Source organism: Panthera pardus, unplaced genomic scaffold (genome assembly GCF_024362965.1).
Source record: "Panthera pardus isolate Hobbes unplaced genomic scaffold, ASM2436296v1 HiC_scaffold_13, whole genome shotgun sequence".
NCBI classification, from domain to species: domain Eukaryota; kingdom Metazoa; phylum Chordata; class Mammalia; order Carnivora; family Felidae; genus Panthera; species Panthera pardus.
In genome coordinates, this window is record NW_026526688.1 from 123,312,177 (window position 1) to 123,337,439 (window position 25,263).

The 25,263-nt window shown below is 34.6% G+C and overlaps 1 protein-coding gene across 1 annotated transcript in view; it reads left to right on the forward strand.

Annotated features, from left to right (window-relative positions):
- Positions 1-25,263, forward strand: part of STPG2 (sperm tail PG-rich repeat containing 2) — a 614,851-nt gene that overhangs the window by 109,393 nt on the left and 480,195 nt on the right. The window contains exon 7 of the mRNA XM_053901392.1: positions 19,174-19,281. Within this exon, the coding sequence (XP_053757367.1) occupies positions 19,174-19,281 (108 nt within the window). The remainder of the gene's footprint in view (positions 1-19,173; positions 19,282-25,263) is intronic.

Here is a 25,263-nt window from a genome sequence, read left to right on the forward strand (position 1 = left end):
TGCTTTTCTTTTGCTTTCCTTTTTTGGTTTTTCTATGAAGAATCTACAAGTCCTCTTTTTCTACTCTTTAAAAAAGTTAGCATAAAAAAAAGACATTTTTCTTCCTTGAGAGCTTAGTAGAAATTATTTATAAAACAACCTTGGCTTGAGTGTCTCTTTGTAGGGGGAAATTTTTGTATATTAATTGAGTTTCTTTAATCAATATTAACTCACTCAGGTTTTCTAATGTTGAATTAATTATTTTTAATTCCATTTTACATAAAACTGTCTGTTTTAGCTAAATATAAAAACATTTTGCCCTGAAGTTTGCTATCTTCTTTTATGGCTATGGAAACAGTATATTTTTTTATTGCATTGCTTTTTTTATTCTTAAAGTTGTTTATTTCTACCCTTATTCTTTTTTCTTAAGTTATTAAAAGTCAGTTCATTAATATTTCCAAAGAACTAGCTTTTAGGTTTTGAATATCTGAAGTATTTTCTGTTACTTTAATTTCCTTTCTTTTAAACTTTAGGTTCATTATATTATTAATTTTCCTTCTGACTTTTTAATAAAAATAATTGAAGTTAAAAAAATGTTTGAATAAGCAACACGTTTCACATGGTTTAAAATCAGTACATACTTAAAAATTCACGTAGGGAAATGTCTGCTTCCCACCACTTTTCCCTATGTATTCATATCTCAATATCCACCCCAGCAAATAAATTACATTAATTTATATTACTTCTTGAAGCATTTTATGCACATACTAGTAATATACATTTTTAGTTTTTTTGTGTTTTTACAGAAGATGGTAGTAGACTCTAGATGCTCTTCTGAAGCTTTTCTTAAAAAGTTAACAGTAAATGTGGATATTTTCATATCTGTTCACAAAGAATATCCCTTTTAAAAAAGGTATATAGCATTGCATCATAGTTATGTATCATGATTTACTTTGACAGTTCCATATGGATGCAAAATCATGTTGTTTGCAGTCTTTTGCTATTTTTCAAACTGGGCTGAAATAAATAGCCTTGTATTTATTCCTTTACACATATGGAATTCTATCCATAGGATGATTCCTAAATTTAGAATTGATGTTTGAAATAATGTGTGCATTTGAAATTGTGCTAGATATTTCCAACTTACCCTTTCATCATAAACATAGGAGTGTTCGTAATTCCCCTATGGTCAGTAAACTGGTCTGTATCCAAATTTTGGATGTTTTAAAATCTTATATGTGAAAATGGCATCTAGTGCATTTTTCTTATTCTGAGAAATTATGCAGCTTTTCATATGGCTAACAACCATTTGTGCATAATTTTTGGTATTCTGTCTATTTAAAATTAGGTTTCTTCTTTTTAAAGTTTTATAGGAACTTTGTATATATTAAAGTTTACCTTTTTGTGATTGGGTTGCAAATATTAGCTCCCAGTTTGTTATTTGACTTTAGACTTTGGTTATGGTAATTTTTGTAATACAGAAGTTTTAGATATTTTCATGGTCAAATTTATCAGTGTTCCCTTTTATGGCTTTTGAGTTTTACATCATAATTTAAAATTCTATACCATAAGAGACTCTATATACAGAGAACAAACTGAGGGTTGCTGGAGGGGAGGTGGGTAAAGGGGTGGGCTAAATGGGGGATGGGCATTAAGGAGGGCACCTGTTGGGATGAGCACTGGGTGTTATGTGTAAGTGATGAATCACTGGGTTCTACTCCTGAAACCAATACTACACTGTATGTTAACTGACTTGAATTTAAATAAATACATTTTAAAAAAATGCCTTCTATACTTTCCTGTTCTAAAATACTTCTCACATGGTTTCCTCTAGTATATTTGAATTTATTGAAAAATACATTTTTATTTATTTACAGAAAGACCTACCTTTTTCCTGGAAGGCCACTGATTGTACCAACAACAGACATATATTAATCCAATTTTACTCACTATTTTAGATACTACTTTAACATATATTAAATTATTGTAGGTTTTTGGTCTATTTCTAGCATGACCATGAGTCCTATTTTGCACAGTCCTACTTTGCACGTGTAATTATGTGTCCTATATATTAGGACACATATATATCAGAACCAGTCTCAGCCTGCTACTGCTATAGGAGACAGCTTCCTGCAGATAACCTTTAGCCCACCCATGCCATGGAGAGTGCTTTCTGGAGGACCATTTCTGGCACACTAGTGCCCTAGTGGTCAACTTCTTATGAATCAGGTCGTGCCTTTTGGCACAGCAGCAGGCTTCTCCTATCCCCTGAAGTTTGTAGCAGCCACATGGTCTCCAATTAGGTCAGAATTTCAGCCTTAGTTTGTGGGAGTTGCCTTCTTTCATATTCTTCTTTTTAATGTTTATTTATTTATTTATTTTTGAGAGAGAGAGGGAGCACAAGCAGGAGAGGGGGAGAGACAGAGAGAGAGAGAGAGAGAGAGAGAGAGAGAGAGAGAGAGAGAGATACAGAATCTGAAGCAGGATCCAGGTTCTGAGCTATCCAATGCAGAGCTTGATATGGGGCTCGAACCCACGAACCACGAGATCATGACCTGAGCCAGTCCGATGCTCAACTGATTGAGCCATCCAGGTGCCCTGCCTTCTTCCATATTCTTAGTTTCTTCCATGTTTATTCTCTTTCAGTTCTAGAGGTAGTAAATGTTTCTTCCATTAGCAATTACTGTATTTCTTAGTCTTCTTTTACTACTTATAGTGGGTTATTACCTTTTATCTGTTAATAATTCTTTATACTGAGTATTCCATGTTCAAATTACTATCTTGGCTTCTTTGTCTCAGTTGGCCTCTGACCAATCCAGAATTTTACTAGGAGGGGAGTCCAAAAAGCTGTACAATCAAAGATGAGATTTTGGAATTGGTTTGGCCATACTATAAGGTTTGAGCACAATGTTGATTTCCTTGCAATGGGAAATAGTATACTAGTAATTCATGGCATGAAGTAGTATCACAATTGAGCTATCACTTGTGGAGGATTATGATGCAGTGTCAACTGAAGCAGAGTTGCCTTTGAGGACCCAGCAATATTGCCACATGTATATTCTATAAATACTTCTTCAAGCCTTCTACAATGGGATCTAGGTTCAATTACTTGAGTAGTCTAGGGCAAAGGAAATTGTGGAGAATACCAGTTGCTGACTTTGAGTTGATACTAATTCTTGGAGGCTTAAAATGCCACTGTGGTCCAATAGTCAAAGTGGGGATTATGGTAGTCACTTGATAGATAGGGTCTTAGCTGAAGTTAGACTCATAGAGGGAAAAGTTTGTCCATAGATTTAGTTTGTATGTAACTCTTGTTCCTGAAAGTGTAACTGGAATAGATATACCTAGAACTGGCAATATCGCCAGAGTGACTCTCTCACATATAGGATGTGGGCCATTATGGTAGAAGGAGTTAAGTGGAAGCCCTTGGAAATTCTCTTCCCTGCCGAGGTATTAAGCCTGATGCAGTATTGAAATCTTAGGGAATTACAGAAATTAGGGCCACAATCAAAGGACTTGAAAGACTGAGTAGTGCTGATACCTATTACATTTCTATTAACTATCCAATTTTATTTGTGGAGAAGTCAGATGAATTTTAGGGAATGATTGTGTATCATCATAAACTTAACCAGGTTGTGGTGCAGATTGCAGCTGCTATCCTGGACACAGTCTGTGTAAAATATGTTGTAAAACAACATGGCCCACTATATTGATGGGATTAGGATGATTAGATTTGATGAGCAGGAGGTAGCAAGAACTTTATATGCCTTAGGAAGACATATGCAAGCCAGACAGCAGGAGATAAACCCTATAAAATTTCAGGGGCCTCCTATCTCGGTGAAGTTTCTGGGGTCTAGTGGCTCAGATTATGTCAGGATATCCCCTCCAAAGTGAAAGGCAAGTTCCTAGTCCTTCCACATCCCTACTATGAAAAAAAGTACACTTCTTGGCACACCTTTATGGTTTTTAGGGGGAAATGTGTATGACATTTGAGTGTGTTACTTTGGCTCATCTACTGAGATACAGATAAGTTGGCCAGTTTTTAACTAGAGCAAGAGAAAGTTCTATAGCAAGTCCAGGCTGCATTGCAAGCTACTCTTTCACTTGGGCCTTATAATTCAGAAGATTTGATCATACTTGAAGTGTCTGTTGCAAATTAGAATAGAGTAGAAAAATTCTGGCAAGTACTAATATGAAAATAAGAGTATATACCTCTAGGATTTTGGAGTACTTCTATGTCCTCTTCTGCAGATAACTGTTTTCATTGTGAGAAACGGCTCTGGTTTGCTACTGGGCCTTGATAGAAACTGAGTATCTAATCATAGCACATCACAGATGACCATTGTAGCCTAAGCTTGTCATCATGAACTAGGTTTTTCTAACCAAATGGCCATAAGGTTTGGAGTGTACAACAATAATGTACAATGAAATGGAAATGGCATATAAAAGATCAGACCCAGGCATGTCCAGAAGATACAATAAATTTACACGTACGCAGACTCCTTTGACACTGACTCCTACTGTACCAGAAATGGTAAATACATAAACCAATATGAATGATGTTTTTAATTTTTTATCTCTTTACAAGATAATTTGTTGTCTAAAGTATAATTAATATATTAATGTCTGGGGGTTTATGACACATGTAGAAGCAAAATGTGAGACAGCAATACCTCAAGGTAAGGTCTGAAGAAAATTGAATACTGATAGAAAATTCTTACACTATACATACAGAAGCATACTATTATTTGAAGGTAGACTGTGATGTTAAAGATATCTAGAGAGGCCACTAAAAAGGAATTAAAGGGAAATTACTAATAAGATAGTAGTGGAGATAAATAAAATCATTAAAAAATATTCAGTTAATCCAAAAGAAGGCTATGACAGGAGAAAAAACCCAAAGGGCAGATGGTACAAATGGAGAGTATAAAAAAACTATGCATCTATCAATAATATATCAACATATCAATAATTACTTTAAATCCAAATTGCCTAAACACTTCAATCAAAATGCAGAGATTATCATGTGGGATTTATTTATTTATTTAAATTAAATTTTTTTAAATGTTTATTTTTGAGATAGCGTGAGTGGGGGAGGGGCAGAGAGAGAGAGAGAGAGAGAGAGAGAGAGACAGAATCTGAAGCAGGCTCTAGGCTCTGAGCTGTCAACACAGAGCCTGACTCAGGGCTCAAAGTCAACAAACTGTGAGATCATGACCTGAGCCAAAGTTGGATGCTTAACCTACTGAGCCACCCAGGCTCCCCTACTAGCTACACTTCTTTATTTTGTAGTGGTTGCTTCGGGGTTTACAATATATATCTCTGGATTTTTAAAGACAATGAAGCTGCAATATAATCGCTTGAGTCTGACATTTGGACTTTTTCCCAGCTCAATGTCTCTTTTAGTTTTTGGAGAAAGAAACTGATGACATATTATTTAACTAATATATAAACCACATCCAAATGCTGCAACAGAGCATGAAGAAATAATTTCCAGAACTGAAAATAAGAGTGAATTAGAAATACATTTACTGTTGTCTTCCAAGTTGAAACATCCAACCTTCCAGCATTTGGCTGTAAAATGTTAGAATTTATCATCTATTAGAGTGCTGAAAGTAGTCTGCAGTGAGCCATCTCTCCATAATTTCTGGGCCATTTGTGTTTAATATGAATATCCAGACTTATCTGGCAAGCACGAAACACTTGATGACATTTACAATGATCTATGATTGTGAATTTAAGATTTCTAATTTAGTAGAAGCTAGCATGAGAAATCAATTGCAAATGTAACCTAATTATAAATTAAACTATCTCCCATTGAGTTGCATAGTGCTACCTTGGTGAAAGACTGAAAACAATATTATCCTTCTCATCGAAATAAAACCTATTTTATTGTTAATTTAAAAACATAATGGTTATTTTTTATCAATAAAATTAAGAAACATATTTTCTAAAATTTGCCTTAAATTGATGTTCTTCATTTACACTAATTGCCCATTAAGGAGTACATAGGTGCCAAACTTTATGAACACTGCAATTGAAGATATAGGCAAAGAATCTCCTTAATCTTGGGTATTAAATATCTTGTTTCAGTGCTCTTGGGTAATCACAACTATCCTCAATTTAGGGAATTAGAATTTCCCCGTCATCTTCTTGACCTTCCCATCCCTATGAAATCCATATTGACATTCCATGGCACAGAGTCAGTGCAAGTTCTTATTCTGGTACTTTCATTACTTGATGACTTGATCTACAACCTTATCTGTGCAGGGGGGTCTACAAATCTGTCCAACTGAGTCTACTTTCACACTTCATTTTTTGGTTGCCACCAACATATCCCCATACACTTCTTAGAGGAGTATGGAAAGTTCTGATTTATTGTGTTCACTAACTTGTGAATGTCACAGGAAGTTAGATCAACTCTCTCATAGCAATAAGAATTGTGAAGACAAAACAGACTCTTCATGGTATCAGGCAGTGCCTTGATGTGATTCAGTAGTCTGATCACTGCACAGTAATCTAGTGAAAGTAAGTATGAGTAATTGGGTCCCTTCCCTCTACAGCATTTCAGAGATTACTTCAAACCAAGACAATCCTAGTTTCAGAACTATCAATGTGTATAAAGATCCAGTCTCTGCTAATCACTTGTGATTATGAACATTATAATTTCATCCTGATACTGCAACAAGGCATGGAAAAATCCAGCTCATTTATCAAACCTTTCATTTTGTGATATTCCAAGGTGTATGTAGGAATTTATATAAGGAGGTATATTCTTAATATATTTAGACTAAGACTAAGCAGAGTGGAATCTAGTAGTCAGTGGGTTGAACTTAATCAAGTGGACTATGGCCAACTTGTAGTTATAAAACAATGGAATTGATTGCCAACATTTGTAACTTGTAGCATTTCATATACAAATCCAGATTTTCAGCTTTTCTTAAAAACAAAAACAAAAACAAAAAAAACCAACAACATCCTAACATCCTAACAACAATCAATTGGAGCTGATTAAATGCTGCCCCTGGGAGTGAGGGTGAGTGATCTCCAGTGTACTATTTTCCATGCAACTCTTATTTGCCTGCCTGGCTCCAAGTAGACATTTGAATTCTTCATCCTTGTTAATGTAATATCAATTAATCTTATGTGGTCCTTTAGCTCCATTTAAGATTTGGAACTTTTAACATTATTTTATTTGGATGTATTCAGTTTTCTATGTATTATTCATTAAGTGTTATTGTTTCTTTTTCCTTTAAAGTGAGGAATTTGGGTTTGCAAAGAGCAGGAAGAATATACTCAAGTAACTATTCAGAAGTTCATGTTGCATTGCACTGTAATAAATGTTAATGAACTCTGAACATTTACATGGCACTAATTTACTAAAATAGGCATTATAAATCTTGACTACTACTAGATAATCCATCATATAAGGTATAGTAATTATGGGAAAACTATATAATCTATTTGTATATGTTTTCTCTTGGTCAAAGATACTTGAGCACGACACTCTTACATAATTGTTGGTCATTGTGTAATATTTTTCAGGATAGCCACATTTAGTCACCTTTACTCTAGTTTAGAACTTGGCAGGATAGCTTCAGGTTTACCATATTTTGGTAAACACCAAACACCAGTGTTGATAGGAACTATTATTTCAGCAGATATATTAAGGAATCTAAGTAGCTTTTCATCAGCCTTGCTCAATTTCATGTTGGAATAATTGAAACTGCATAAAATAACCCCATCCTCCAAAGCAACAATATATAGTCAAACCTAGCAGCTTATATTTGAATTCTGCCTCTCCTGATATGCTTTCTAGATATACATGGAAAAGCTATTTTGTTTTTATTTCTGTTACTGAACATATGGTAAGCTAACTAGTTTATGATTTATCCTACAATGTATTTCCTGTCACTTACTTAATTTTCTAATTTCAGTGATGTATAACCAAAGTGTTGTATCTGAGACTCAGTGACACTTATAGTGCTGTTATTGATTAATACAGTTACTTTTCAAATCTATTTTGTTCACTTAGAGTTTTTCATACCATGTTTATTTGATTTGGTTCTGTTTAATTTGTTCTTAAAAAAAAAATCACACACGGGGTGTTTGTTTCCTGACATCAGAAAGAAGGTATTATGCTGTCTAAATGATCCAAAATTTATATTGCAGTTATGAAAATGGAAATAATAGACACATGTTCCTTTCTATACTCTCAAGTCAGAATTATATATTTCTCTGGCTAATCAGTCATTATAATTAGTCACTTAAAGAGTTAACTATGTCTGGAACATACTTATTCAATATATTTAAATGAAGAGGCTATTTTATTTATTTATTTAAAAAAAATTTTTTTAACGTTTATTTATTTTTGAGACAGAGAGAGAGAGAGCATGAACGGGGGAGGATCAGAGAGAGAGGGAGACACAGAATCTGAAACAGGCTCCAGGCTCTGAGCAGTCAGCACAGAGCCCAATGCGGGGCTCGAACTCACATACCGCGAGATTGTGACCTGAGCCGAAGTCGGACGCTTAACCGACTGAGCCACCCAGGCGCCCCTATTTTCTTTTATTAAGAATATAATGCTAAGTATAATTATATAGCAAAAATGATTTTGATATAAGCATACTGAAAATATTTTAAGTTGCAAACTTTCACTTTAAGTTGCTTATAAATTTGTTTCTCCTTATTATATTGTGTCAAAAATAGAAAAAGGAAGCAGAATATAATCTTGTTTTTAGGAATTAGAATAGATACATTTAATTAGCTTTGGAAAATGGGGTAATCATCAATCTTGTCAAAATATTTAGTCTAGTTATTAGCTGAAGAATATGGTAAGTGATTGAAAAATTATCAGAATGAAGTCTGAAGATTAGAATGATTCATTAATTCATATACACCATTAAAAAAGATTAGTGGTATTAAGAATATAATATAAAATTAATATAAAATAACAAATGATATAAAATATATAATATAAAAGAATCACAAATATTACATAATATTCTTTGCCCTTTCTTTATACAATGTTCCCAGAAGCCACATTTAGTTTCATGGCTTCAGGTACCACGTATAAGTACTGATCATTTCCAAATATACAGATTGCTTCCAGTATGTATTTACACCCTGAACTCTGCACTGAGCTCTAGTCTTCCATGAATTACTGTATGTATGACATCTCTACCTTGAAGTTTTATAACAACAAGAAAACTAACATTTCAATATTGAACTTGTCTTTCTTCCAGTCCTGCTCTGGCTTCTGTTTTCTCTATTGGACAAGTGCTTACAGTTATTAGCCAGGACTGTGTTGCATGGCCCCATTATCTGGCAGAAGGCTGTGGAAAGGGAGGTTGGAAATTGGGATTGTGGTAGCAACCAATAAGATCTGTCTCAAGTACATAGAAACTCTGTTGCTTTTGGAATTAATTTAATTTCTTTGTGACAGTTTCTGTATCTGTGAATTGATACAGAATGCTGAATGCTGGGCAAATAGTAGGCGCCTAGTAAATATTAGTAACATTTCTGTAATTTCTTGCTGCATAACCAGTCACCCTAAAATGTAGTGTCTTAAAATAATAACAATATAACAACAAAAACAATTTATTTTTCATGATTGCACTAATAGTGACACATAGGGTTTGATTGCTAAAGACTTAGGGCCCAAAATGACAGTGCTTAAAGGTACAGTCCATTGCAGGAAAAAAATACAAATATCAACAACTTTAAAGTAAGAATATTCTTCATAGTTAAAGGCTACAAGGGTTCCAGAGAAGTCAAGAGTGAGCTCTAATTGTCTTCCTTCTCTAATGCCATATCAGGACATGCATTATGAACACATTCATGAACAGCTCAGAATCTGGGAGCCCAAAACAGAACCTTTCCACAGTTTCTTATACTCTGTTGGCCACATGGGATATTTTGCTTAATAACCAGTACCAATAGTAAAGCCCTCCAGGAGTCTCACCAAGGCCAGGGGCAAATCATCAATCTCACTGCTATTAATAAACAATGCTGACAAGCTGGTACAAACCACTCTGAAACTTATGGGAGCCATAATTGCAAAGCAAGACTATTAGTCAGTAGTTTCATATCTTTACCAAAGATCAGTGCCTTGTAGATAATTTAACAAAACAACTCACACTAATTCCAGGTCTACTGGAATTAACCTTCACAAGTACAATGATTCTCTGGTTTTGCTGGACTCAATTGCCTCATTTTTCTAATCCATATGGTATCAGCTGGGATCACTTATCTGGCTGCATTCCAGAATAAATAAAACAGGGCATGTTACTAAATAATAGGTTAATAAATATTTTTTAATCATTGTTTTCAATCATTTTTGTCATGATGTCTGCAATATCGCATTTTTGTAATATTTCTTGGGGGAAAAAAAAGAGGGGCTTGTAGTTACTCAGACCTTAGTTTCGTTTGTGTCCCTACTGGTTGTATTTAAAGCTAAGTTATTTAATCTCTCTGGATCTCATTTTTCCTATTGGGCAAACTTCAATCGTGTCTATCTTGCAGGATATTTAAGGATTAAAGGTAACTCAGGAATATATTGGAATAGGAATATATTGGAATACAGCATAGGAATATATATATATATATATATATATATATATATATATATATATGAATATAACACAGGAATATAGTGCCTGCCACACAGTGGTGCTCAGTAAACATAGGGAATTAAAGTTTCTTCATTTTTTTGTAAGAAGGATCAAAGATAGGGAGAGCTAAAAGCATTAAGAAAATATTGATTGCAGAAGTGAGAGTTTTATAGACTAAGAAAAGCCTCTAAACTAATAAAACCCTTTTTGTGATACCTAGATGGATGCTAGTAAAAAGACATTCAACCCCCCCCCCTCCCGCCCCACACACCTTTTCTGCAATGTCATGGCATTATAGCAAGGGTATTGGATATGTGATGATAAAACTTTAGAATGAGGCCATTTTCAAAATGGAAGAATGAGCAACAATTAAATTAGATATGAAACTAAAGTGTATAGAAACAAATGAAAATATTTAAAAACCCTTTTTATGTTTATTTTTGAGAGAGAGAGAGAGAGAAAGGAAGAGAGAGAGAGAGAGAGAATGAGTGGGGAAGGGCAGAGAGAGAGGAGACACAAAATCCGAAGCAGCCTCCAGGCTCTGAGTTGTCAGTGCAGAGACTGATGTGGGGCTTGAACTCGCAAACTGCGAGATCATGACCTGTTTGAAGTTGAACACTCAACCGACTAAGCCACCCAGGCTCCCTGAAACAAAGAAAATCTTAAAAATAGGGTTCTCTCTAAATCTTACTGCACCAAATCTCATTTGGTAATCATAATATTGTCAGTTTGAGTATTTTTTATTTTGAGTTCTATACTGGAATAATCAGTTTAAGTCCATGACATAAGTTCAGACACTACATGCATGCTACTACGTTCTGTGCAAATATCAGAAATCTTGCAAACTATCTTCTGTATTTCAAAGAGAGATGCAGAAAAGTCAAAAGTTATGGATGGTATTCATCCGTCTGTAGTTCCATCTATTCAATTAATATTATTGAACTATTAGGTGTCAAAAATTGTAAAGCTAACTTTTTCCTTCTAAGAATTACCATCACCACAATGCTTAGACTTGGCTGGTACCAGTGTTATATTTTCTGCTACATTTCTGGTTTCATGAAATCCTTTATATTTTTAGTTTTTGTGGAATGGGACAGACAGACTTCTGGTTGAACAAGATAGATTGAATCCATGCTTATATCTTAGCTTCCTCTTGTGGTAGCATCCCCTCCCTAAGGAGAAAAACAAAAATAAAAACAAAAACAAAAGAAAAGCCTCAAGGCAACCTGGTTAAACATGTACATAACAACATCCCTCATGACCTTGTGACATGAGACCACTTAATCAGACTTCATGTTTGTGGGTTACCATATATAGGAGACAAAAAAAATATATATATGTATATATATATATATATATATATAAAACTACACCCCGTGGCATTCAGGGCACGGTTCTTCGGGTATAAACCCAGCTGAGTGGTGCTGGCACAAATAAAGTTGCTTCCTGGAAAGAAAATCCTCCGTGTCACCATCTCTGTGTGAGAATCCTGCTACAGTCCCTCTACTAGTTTGGTAGGACTATTATAACTGAGTACCACAGACTGGGAGGTTTAAACAGAAGAAATTTATTTTCTCACAGTTCTGGGGGCTAGAAGTCTGAAATCAGGGTGTTGTCCGTGACTTCTTCTGAGATCTCTGCCCTTGGCTTGTAAATAGCTATTTTCTCTTTGCATCTTCATGTGATCTTTCCACTGTGCACAGTCATGTCTATATTCAAAATTCCTTTTCTTATGAAGAAACCAGTCACATAAGATTAGGGCCAACCCTAAAAACCTTATTTTAACTTATTATATATTTAAAGTCCTTATCCCCAAATACAGTTATATTCTGAAGTACTAGGCGTTAAGACTTCAACATATGAATTTTGGAGGGACAACAGTTTAGCCCATAATACTCCCAAAGCACCATTAAATTAATAAGTAAAAGAATATGAAAGGTGCAATACTACAAACACAAAAAGAATGAGAGAAGAGATGATAATAGATAAAAGATATCTTCAGTTTTCAAAACTGTAAAGTGGATGGGCAAATGGTAAATGTAAAAGTTGATGGGTAAATGTAAAATGGTAGAGTGGAGGAAGCTACTATGTGAATACCTTCGGAGAGGAATGCCACCAAGAAAGCCAGTTTACCTTATAGTACCTTCAAAAAGCCCAGGAATATTAATTACATTGGAAGGTGGCAGGTGGGACTGAAAACAGCAGGATTGGTGATAATCTGGATACGAAGCACAATCTCCTATAGCTGGACAACTTTCTCACCCCCACTGCAGGAGAAGATGTGAGGTCTGTTGGCAGAGAAATCAAATGAGAGAGCCTCTGGATTTAGGGATATTGAGATAAAAGAGGAAAGGCGTGAGATGATGTAACAAAAATGGAGGGTATTTCTAGACTCCAGATAAAAAGAATGAAAGCTCCTTGGAGAAATGGCTGATTCCAGGTTTGGAGCAGGAATTGTATCTGAAGAACCTAAAGCATATTGTTATACCAGAAAGCAGGGTGGCTATGATAGACTACCCAGGGTCATATCAAAAGGACTCAGGGGCTCATTTAAATAGGTTCCCACCAACCAAATATAGGATGAATTCAGTCTTAACAAGCAATACAACTCCAATGAGTTACAATCATTCAAATCTTTTTAAATCCATGAGTTTAAAATTAGAATTTTAAAAACTCATTGATTAGTATTGGAAGATGCAAGAGTCTAACTTGGTATTTTGAAACTGGTAAATAGAAGGAAAGAAAAAAAAAAAAACAACCAAGCATTTATCTTGCTTTTCCTATATGAACTGTATCTTAGGGTAACTAAATAATTCATGAGAGAAGTCTCTTTTTATAGAAGTATTTCAGGCAATAAATAAGAAGGAATTATAGAATTATATTATCATTTTAGAATTCCTACTGAATGACTAGATCTAGTCAGTTATCATTAATGACTGCTAACATTATAGAATAGATAGAATCAGTTATAATATGTGCCTCCTGGTGGAAGTATACAGGGCTACCAATGAAGTAATCTTGAAAAAATATTGAATTCGAATCTGATCAAGCCCTTACAACAAACTGCCAGTTTACAGGAAGTACAAGGGACAGGAGACACATAGATAGTCAAGAAAATACAAACTGTGGGGAATTCTCAGAAATTGGACAAAAACTTAGCTTTTTCACCAAATAAATTGAAAGAGAATAAAATAAAGTGATGGAGAAGAACCTATAGATTATAAGATGATAAGAGACTTAAAAATATTGGCCCCTTGTAAGTGTGGACTGTAATTGGGTTCTGATTAAGACAAACATAAAATTATTTTCATTATTGTTCACATAAATTTGAGGCAGTCACAAAAATTAGAACTCTGAATAAATAAAGAATCAAATAATTGTTTTAAGTTGGAAAAATGGTTTTGTGTTTATGTTAAAATGAGTCCCTTATCTTTTAGAAATACATGCTGAAGTATGTATTGATAACATTATATTTTGCATTCTCCTCTACAACATTGGAGTTAGAATTGGGGAAGCTGATAGGATTAAGAAACAAATTTGGACATGAGTTGAGAATTATTATTGACCCTGGGTGAAGGGTATGTAGGAGTTTCTTCAACTGTGCTTTATGTTTTTTTTGCATGTTTTTAATTTTGCATAATTATAAGTAAGACAAGAAGAAAATGGAGGGTTTAAGTGGAAGTTTATATGCAGAATGCGAGAGAGTTCCAGGTACCATTCCCACTCACCCAAATTGTCATCAGACTTGAGAAAAGACTGATATTTGGGGACCCGCTAATGAATTATGATTCCATCACAGCATAATGAAGTCCAATAGCTTTCAAGGCAAATCTGTCCACATATGAATTTTTCAATCAGCTCTTTTATTGGCTCACTCTTAAATCTGAATGGGGAGCAAGGGATCACCAGACATTTGAGGAAATCCTCCAATGCAAAACACAAGGACAAACAAAAATGCAACATCAATAAAACTCCAAGGAAACAGACAATAAAGAGAGCAGAACTATAAATAAAATTATAATTAATATCCTTGGAAATATGGAGGATAATGCAAGCATGAACAAAGATTTAGAGAATTAGCGAACTTGAGAATTAAAAATATGACCGCGGAAGTTAAAATTATAGAATGCGAGCTGAAAGAAATACCTGGTTACCTGGTCTTACTGTAGTCCTTAATTTACATGAAGGCGCTCTGAAACTCTAGGAAACAGTGGTGGTTACAGAACCATTGGAAAGTGTACCTGGATGAGGCCTACGAATGTGATTTTTAAACTGATTTAGGTCTCCATTCTGGCTGCACATTAGAATCAAATAGATAAACATAGGGGAAGGGAAGGAAAAATAAGATAAAAACAGAGAGGAGGCAACCAGAAGAGACTCTTAAATACAGAGAACAAACTGAGGGTTGCTGGAGGAGTGTTGGGTGGGGATATGGACTAATGGGTGATGGGCATTGAGGAGGGCATTTGTGATAAATCAATCACTAAATTCTACTCCTGAAACCATTATTACACTATATGTTAGATAACTTGGATTTAAATAAAATTAAAAAAGAACATAGGATTCAAGAAAGATTCAAAAAGATTCAAGAAAAATTCAAAATTTAGATTTTAGAAAGATTTAATGGACATTAGAGATTTAGGATCATTTGTTGTTTTTAATAAAAATCCTTATGTAAGTTGATTTTGCTTATAACAACAACAACAAATAAGGTAAAATTTCTGGAGAGACAAGATAAAATAATTCTGTGAAAGCAGAGTCCCAGATTCCCCAAGTCTCTGTAGTAGATGTACGAGTTGTGTAAAACCATAGAAATAAAGATTTACTTGCAGGGGAAACAAAACAAAACAAAAATAAGACAAAACAAACAAACAAACAAACAAATGAACCAGAAAACTTTAAATTAAAAAAAAATGTCTGGGTCTCATTTCGATTGTCTTTAATTTGAATAAAGTGGACTGAGTCGTTGTTATTTTTATAAATCCCCCAAATGATCATCTTGTGCAGCCTAGTTTTAGAGCCATTAACCTAGTGTGAGCTTCTCAAAAGTAGACCCCATGCTTCACTTATTACTATATACCAGTGCTTTGCACATAGTAAACATTTAATGTTTAAAAAAATTTTTTTAATGTTTGTTTATTTTTGAAAGAGACAGTGTGAGTGGGGAGGGGCAGAGACAGACGGTGACTCAGAATCTGAAACAGGCTCCAGGCTCTGAGCTGTCAGCACAGAGCCCAACGTGGGGCTCGAACTCATGAACCACGAGGTCATGACCTGATCCAAAGTTGGACACTTAACTGACTGAGCAGCCCAGGCACCTCTAAACTTTTAGTATTTTTAATTAAAAGAATAATCATCTCTGATGGTGACTCCCAAGGTAAAGGAGTAAAGGTAGAACCGTATGGCTTTTTCCTGTCCCCCTAATCCCTGCATGCCATCTGATCAAATGGATGATTATACTTTATTTAAAAGAAGAGGCCCATTTTTATTAGGTTACACATGAAAAGATGCCATAAACAACCCGCCTTAATAATCTTTAGCTTCCGTTTCCAAGGCAGAATACTCCTTAGATCTAGGACTTCTCCCTTGGGGTGTATGTACTTAGCAGAAGATGCTGTAATCCCCTTTTGGACAGAGCTGTGGTTCTTTATTATACATGAGGATCATCTGTGAGGCTTGTTAGAAGTGTGGATTCCTCTACTCAGTGAGATTCTGCTCACTAGATCTCAGATGAGACACTGTGGTGAAGGGAACTATGTATTTAATAGGTTGATACTAATGTGGGTAGTCTGTTGATAACAATTTTAAAAAGCAGGATAAATATTACAGCATTTTCAGCCAGTGCCTAGGGTTTGGTCTTCTCAAAGTCTTTTCACCTTTATATTGTCATAAATGGAGGCTTGTCCTGAGTGGTCAGTGTCTCATAGTCCTCTATTTAAAAATTTTTTTAATTGTCCTAAGCCTAACTTTTTAGAAGCAAGAGCTAATTTTACTACTATATCTTATTTTCATGAAATAAAGTTCAGTAACATTAGGAACTTTATGAAAAAACAGTAAAAAAGGAAAAAGATATTCACTGAAGAGGTCAAGATTTCATTTCTGCTTTTATGCAGAATAAACCCAAGACTAAGTATATTCATTTATCTCATTATTCACACTTAAGTCTTTTCCCTGTGATCCATAGTAATGAGCACTAACACGATGTTTATAACAGTAGGAAGGTAATCCCAATTTGTCAGTAGCTGATTATTTTATACCAAGCCTGCCTATATGTAGAAGATGGATATAGCATAATGGTAACATTTAAGAAAATAGGTTAATATGGTATATTTCAAGTTATGTTCTCTATATTTCTATATTTGATATGTATCTCATAGGTTTGTATGAATAGAATTATGTAGAAGTTTTTTTTAATTCTAAACTTAACTTCCTATAAGTTTGTAGATTTAAAAACAATCTTATTCCATAGCCAAAGTGCATCTTTTCTAGCAGCCACCAAATAATGGCATAGACTTGTTCATTTGAGACAAGATAACATGGACCTTCATACACATTTTTAGATTCAAACTTATTAATAAGAATAGGTACTTGTGTATAAGAATTTATCCTCAATAAAAATTTCCCAGGTGTTATTGTTATTATTTAATATGTAGGCTTTAAGATATTTTACTATGGTTAGAACTAGCTATTGCTCTAATTTGGAGTCACATTATTTCCCAGAGGAACCTATCTCCAAATCCATTATATGATCAGTGAAAATGTAGGATTCAATGCATACATTTATCCTTTCATCCATTCTTCGGGCAAATATTAACTGAGCACCTACTATGCCCCACATAGTCTTCTGTACTGTAAAGATACAGGAGCAAACAAAACAAAAAATAACTGCCCTCTTGGAGCTTACAATGTAGCAGAAAATTGTATTTTGGATAGTAAAACATGATAAGGCTAAAAAATAGGTAGGAAAGGGGGTAGGAGTTACTTAGGGGAGGCAATTAAATTGAGATTGGGTGGCCTAGAAATGACTCATTGAGAAGGTAACATTGAATAGTGTTATGATTGAAATGAGGGAGTGAGCCCTGGAGTTATCTAGGAGAACATCTCAAACAGAGTGCAAAGGTCCTGAGATCTTATTGATGAACAGAGTGAATGGAAATGAGAAATAGGGTGCCTGGGTGGTTCAGTTGGTTAAGTGCCTGACTCTTGATTTCAGCTCAAGTCATGATCTCACAGTTTGTGGGACTGAGCCCCAGGTGGGTCTCTGTGATGACAGTATGGAGCCTGCTTGTGATTCTCTCCTTCTGTCTCTGCTTCTCCCCTGCTTGTGCTTGATTTCTCCCTCTCTCTGTCAAAATAAATACAATGAAACAAAAAAAAAAAAAAAAAAAAGGGAAATGGGAAAGTAATAGGAGATTAGGTTAGAGTGCTGATAGTGAGTCTGGGGGGTGAAATTCATATCATATTAAGACCTTGATTTTTGCTCAACATGAGATTGGAAGCCACTGGATGGATTCAAGAAGAGGAGTGGTACAGTATGACTCAGGACCTTAACTGGATCCATCACTAGCTGCCATGTTGAGAAATAGACTGAAGGAGGATAAGGGTGGAAGCAGGGGGGAAGTTAGGAAGATTTCACAATAATCCAGGTAAGAGATTGAGGCTTGGATCAGAGTGATGTCTTTGGAGATGGAGAGAAGTGGGGTTGGTTTTAGACATATAATGATAGAGATGACAGGATTTCCTGATAGAGTTTTATTATATATCCAAGTATGTAATTCATAAATTAAGGAATAATTCTTTACATTGTAAAAAAGTAGAAGAGGTATATATGAAACAGAAGATTTGAAACTTTTTAATAGTATGAAAAGTACTGTATAAGATTACTAAAATCTTTGATGATTAATATATACTACTTTTTGATATATATTTAAATAACGCTTGTATATATTTTGTAAATATATATAGTACTGTGTTTAAATTCTTGATATATATATATATATATATATATATATATATATATCAAGTTAAATGTGTTTAAGATAATAGAAAAGTCACTATGAGTATTTTCTGAATTAAGTTTTACTGTTATAAAGTATCTGGCTAAAACTTAATTTCTTACATTTTCTAATATTTGTATTTGAAATAAAATATATCCTGAAGCTTATTTGTTGGAAACAAGGTAGTTTATTGATTAATAGAAACTTGAAAATATAGTAAAAATATTTTCTTAGATAAGATTTGGTTGTATACTTTTAAATAGAAGAAATATAGAAACCACCTTTATTCATTGTAATTTTTAATTATGTGAAGTAGATAATTTTTTTCTGAGCTCTATCAGTAGAGGGCAGCAAAGTTTCAAGTAGTATGTTTTCAGGTTCCTAGGGAAATTTGCTAAGGAAAATTTTTTGTTGTTTCTCTTAAGTTTGTTCTGGCTTGCCTTTTAATGAAGTGCTTTAGTAATTTCGTGTAGGAATTTGCTTAAAAACCCTGTAACTTTGGTTCATATATTTAGCCAACTGTTCCCTTAGGTACTATAGATGCTTTCTTAATGAGAACATGTATTTTTTCTTTTGTAATTTAGGGAGTACCGGGGCCTGGAAAATATGACATTAAAAGTCAATTTCAGAAGACTGAAAGTATGATACCAAGCGTAAATGATGCATCACCTGCTTTTCTTTCTCAGTCCCAGGTAATGTTCTACAGTCATTTTCATACATAGAGCATAATAGATACAAGTGAAGCCAGAAACAAATCTGATGGTGTTTTGGGAGATTATAAAAAGAAAAGTTAGAGATGCCTGGGTAGCTGAGGCAGTTAAGTGTCTGACTCTTCATTTTGGCTCAGGTCATGATCTCATGGTTTGTGGGATCAAGCCCGCATTGGGATTCATGCTGACAGTGACAGCATGGAGCCTGCTTGATTTTCTCTCTCTCTTTCTCTCTCTGATCCTCTCCGCCCTCCCCCCCCCCCCACCTCTCTGTGTCTTTCTCAAAAATAAATAAATAAAACTTTAAAAAATTATATTAAAGAGGACTTTTTGGGAGTGCTATAATGATTTCAGGAGTAGATTCCAGTGATTCATCTCCTACATATAACACCCAGTACTCATCCCAACAAGTATCCTCCTTAATGCCCCTTGCCCATTTAGCCCATCCCCTTCACAAAACCCCTCCAGCAACCCTCAGTTTGTTCTCTGTGTTTAACCATCTCTTATGTTTTGTCTCCCTCCCTGTTTTTATATTAATTTTTCTTCCTTCCCTTATGTTTATCTGTTTTGTATCTTAAATTCCACATATGAGTGAGGTTACGTGATATTTGTCTTTCTCTAATTGACTAATTTGCTTAGCATAATACACTCTTATTCCATCCACATTGTTGCAAATAGCAAGATTTCATTCTTTTTGATTGCTGAGTAGTATTCCATTGTATATATATACCACATATTCTTTATCCATTCATCTGTCAATGGACATTTGGGCCCTTTCCATACTTTGGCTATTGTTGATAGCTCTGCTATAAGCATTGAGGTACATGTGCCCCTTTGAAACAGAACTCCTGTATCCTTAATATAAATACCTAGTAGTGCAATTGCTGGGTCGAAGGGTAGTTATATTTTTAATTTTTTGAAGAACCCCCATACTGTTTTTTAGAGTGGCTGCACCAGTTTGCATTCCTACAAGCAGTGCAAAAGAGATCCTCTTTCTCCTCATCCTCGCCAACATCTGTTGTTGCCTGAGTTGTTCATGTTAGCCATTCTGACAGGTGTGAGGTGGTATCTCATTATGGTTTTGATTTGTGTTTGCTTGATGATGAATGATGTTGAGCATATTTTCATGTGTCTGTTAGCCATTGGATGTCTTCTTTGGAAAAAATGTCTATTCATGTCTCTTGCCCATTTCTTCACTGGATTATTTGTTTTTTGGGTGTTGAGTTTGATAAGTTCTTTATAGATTTTGGATCCTGACCCTTTATCTCATATGTCATTTGCAAATATCTTCTCCCATTCTGTCAGTTGCCTTTTGGTTTTACTGATTGTTTCCTTCACTGTACAGAAGCTTTTTATCTTGATGAGGTCCCAATAATTCATTTTTGCTTTTGTTTCCCTTCCCTCTGGAGACATGTCAACTAAGAAGTTGCTGTGGCCCAGGTCAAAGAGGTTGTTACCTGTTTTCTCCTCTAGGACTTTGATGGCTTCCTGTCTTACAGTTAGGTCTTTCATCCATTTTGAGGTTATTTTTGGGTATGGTGTAAGAAAGTGGTCCAGGTTCATTCTTCTGCATGTCGCTGTCCAGTTTTCCCAGCACCACTTGCTGAAGAGACTGTCTTTATTCCATTGGACATTCTTTTCTGATTTGTCAAAGATTAGTTGGCCATATGTTCGTGGGGCCATTTCTGGGTTCTCTACTCTGTTCCATTGATTTATGTGTCTGTTTTTCTGCCAATACCATACTGTCTTGATGATTACAGATTTGTAATACAACCTGAAGTCGGAATTGTAATGCCTTCAGCTTTGGTTTTCTTTTTCAGGATTGCTTTGGCTATTTGGGGTGTTTTCTGGTTCCATACAAATTTTAAAATTGTTTGTTCTGGCTCTGTGAAAAATGCTGGTGTTATTTTGATAGGCATTGCATTTAATATGTAGATTGCTTTAGGTAGTATCAACATTTTAACAATATTTGTTCTTCCAATCCATGAACATGGAATGTTTTTCCATTTTTTTGTGTCTTCTTCAATTTCTTTCATAAACTCTCTATAGTTTTTAGTGTATAGATTTTTCACCTCTTTGGTTAAGTTTATTCCTGGGCATTTTATGTTTCTTGCTGCAGTTGTAAATGGGGTTGATTCCTTGATTTTTCTTTCTGCTGCTTCATTACTGGTGTATAGAAATGCAATGGATTTCTGTGCATTGATTTTATATCCTGTGACTTTGCTGAATTCATGGATCAGTTCTAGCAGTTTTTTGGTAGAATCTTTTGGGTTTTCCACATAGAGTATCCTGTAGTCTGTGAAGAGTTCGACTTTCTCCTTGCTGATTTGGATGGTTTTTCTTTTTTTGTGTTGTCTGAATGCTGAGGCTAGGACTTCTAACACTATGCTGAATAACAGTGGTGAGAGTGGACATCCTTGTCATGTTCCTGACCTTAGGAGGAATGCTCTCAGTTTTTCCCCATTGAAGATAATATTAGTGGTGGGTATTTTTCTTGAGGATTTTATCAAGAAAGGATGCTGTATTTTGTCAATTGCTTTCTCTGCATCTATTGAGAGGTTCATGTGGTTCTTATTCTTTCTTTTTAATGTGATGTATGATATTGATTGATTTGTGGATATTGAACCAGGAATAAATCCCACTTGATTGTGGTGAATACTTCTTTTACTGTATTGTTAGATTCAGTTTGCTAGTATCCTGGTGAGAATTTTTGCATCCATGTTCTTCAGGGAAATTGGTCTATAGTTATTCTTTTTATTGTGATCTTTGTCTGCTTTTGGAATCAAGGTAATGCTGGCCTCATAGCATGATTTTGGAAGTTTTCCTGCCATTTCTATTCTTTGGAACAGCTTCCAAAGAATAAGTATTAACTCTTCTTTAAATATTTTGTAGAATTCCCCTGGAAAGCCTTCTGGCCCTGGACTCTTGTTTGTTGAAAAATTTTTGATTATGATTATTAATTCAATTAATTTAATGGTTATAGATTTGTTCAAATTTTCTATGACTTCTTGTTTCAGTTTTGGTAGTTTATATGTTTCTAAGAATTTGTCCATTCTTCCAGATTGCCCAATTTATTGGCATATAACTTCTCATAATATTCTCTTATTATTGTTTGTATTTCTGCTCTCTAATCTTTATTATTTCCTGTCTTCTTCTGGTTTTGGGCTTTATTTGCTATTCTTTTTCTAGCTCTTTATGGTGTAAGGTCAGATTGTGTATCTGAGAAATTTCTTCCTTCTTTAGGAAGGCCTGGATTGCTATATACTTCCCTCTTATTACTGTCTTTGCTGCATCCCAGTTGGGACTGTCATGTTTTCATTTTCATTGGCTTCCATGTACTTTTTAATTTACTCTTTAATTTCTTGGTTAACCGATTCATTTTTTAGAAGGATGTTCTTTAATTTCCAAGTGTTCATGACACTTCCAAAGTTTTTTTTTTTTTTTTTTTTTGTAGTTGATTTTGAGTATCATAGTGCTGTGGTCTGAAGATATGCAAGGTATGATCTTGATCTTTTTGTACTTGTTGAGGGCTGATTTGTGTCCCAGTATGTGATCTATTCTAGAGAATGTTCCATGTGCACAGGAGAATAATGTGTATTCTGCTGCTTTAAGATGAAATGTTCTGAATATATCTGTTATGTCCATCCTGTCTAGTGTGTCATTCAAAGCCATTGTTTCTTTGTCGATTTTCTGTTTAGATGATCTGTCCATTGTTGTAAGTGGGGTGTTGAAGTCCCCTACTATTATGGTATTATTATCAATGAACTTCTGTATGTTTGTGATCAATTGATTTATATATTGGGTTTCTTCATGTTGGGGGCATAAATATTTACAATTGTTAGATCTTCTTGGTGGATATACCCCTTTAGTTGTGATATAATGCTCTTCTTCATCTCTTGTTACAGTCTTTATTTTAAAATCTAGACTCACTTCATGCTGATGTAGTTTCATTTCAGGATGAGGGAAGCTGAGAACTTCCATGCTACTCTGTCATCTTGGCCATTTGTCTCTAATTTTTTTTTAATGCTTATTTATTTTTTGAGAGAGAGAGAGAGAGAGCAAGAAGGGAAGGGGAAGAGAGAGAGGGAGACACAGAATCTGAAGTAGGCTCCAGGCTCTGAGCTGCCAGCACAGAGCCTGAGGTGGGGCTTGAACCCCCAAACCATGAGAAATGACCTGAAGTTGGACGTTTAACTGATTGAGCCACCCAGATGCCCCAAGAGACTCACTTTAGACCTAAAGACACCTACAGATTGAAAATGAGAGAATGAACCATTTATCATGCTAATGGATGTGAAAAAAGCCAGAGTAGCCATATATATATATCAGACAAACTAGATTTTAAACCGAAAACAGAGCAAGAGATGAAGAAGGGCACTATATCATAAAAAAAGGGTCTATCCAACAAGAAGACCTAACAAATATAATTATTTATGCTTCCATGTGGAAGCAGCCAAATATATAAATCAATTAATAACAAACATAAACTCATCGATTACAATACAATAACAGTAGAGAACATTAACACCCCACTTACACCAATAGACAATTCATATAAGCAGAAAATCAAGGAGGAAACAATGGCTTTGAATGACACACTGTACCCAATGGACTTGATAGATATATTCAGAATATTTCATCATAGAGCAGCAGAATACACATTTAGTTTGAGTACACAAAGATATTCTGCAGAAAATATCACATATGGGGACAGATTCAGGCTTCAATATGCACAAAAAGATAGAGATCATAGTATGCATATTTTTCAACCACAAAGCTATGAAAAATGAAGCCAATCACAAGAAAAATAACTGTTAAAACAACAAATACATGGAGGTTAAACACTATCCTACTAAAGAATGAATGAGTTAATCATGAAATTAAAGAGAAATACAAAATATATGGAGGCAAATGAAATTGAAAACGTGACGGTCCAAAACCTTTGGGATGCATCAAAGTGGTCATAAGAGGTAAGTATATAGCAATACAGGCTTATCTCAAGAAGCACAACCTCACAACCTCAAATACACAACCTCACCTTATACCTAAAAAAGCTAGAAAAGGAGCAACAAATGAAGCCTAAAGCCAGCAGAAGAAGGGAAATAATAAAGATTAGAGCAGAAATAAATTATATAGAAACAAACAAACAAAAAAACCCCACCAGTTAACATATCAATGAAATTAGGAGATGGTTCTTTGAAGAATTAATAAAATTTATAAACACCTAGACAGACTTATCACAAAGAAATGAGAAAGGACCCAAATAAATAAAATCACAAATGAGAGAGGAGAGATCACAACTAACACCCACAGAAATACAAACAGTTATAAGAGAATATTATGAAAAATTATATACCAACAAATTGAGCAATCTAGAAGAAATGGATAAATCTTAGAAACATATAACCTGCTGAAACTGAAACAGGGAGAAATAGAAAATTTGAACAGACCAATAACAAACAAAAAAATTGAATCAGTAATCAAAAATCTCCCAACAAACAAAAGTCCAGGGCTAGATGACTTCCCAGGTGAATTCTACCAAACATTAAAGAAGATTTAATACCTATTCTCAAATTATTCCAAAAAATATAAATAGAAGGAAAACTTCCAAACTCATTTTATGAGGCCAGCATTACCTTGATTCCAAAACCAGATAAAAACCTCAATAAAATGAAGAATTATAGGCCAACATCCTTGAGAAAATGGATGTAAAATTCTGAAAAAGATACTGGGAAATCAATCCAATGGTATATTAAAAAAGTTATTCACCATGATCAAGTGGGGTTTACTCTGGGGCTGCAATGGTGGTTCAGTATTAACAAATTAATCAACATGATACACTGCATTAATTAAAAAAGGGTAAGAACCATGTGATCCTCTCAATAAATGCAGAAATAACATTTGACAGAATACAGTATCCATTCATGATAAAAACCCTCAACAAAGTAGGGATAGAGGGAACAT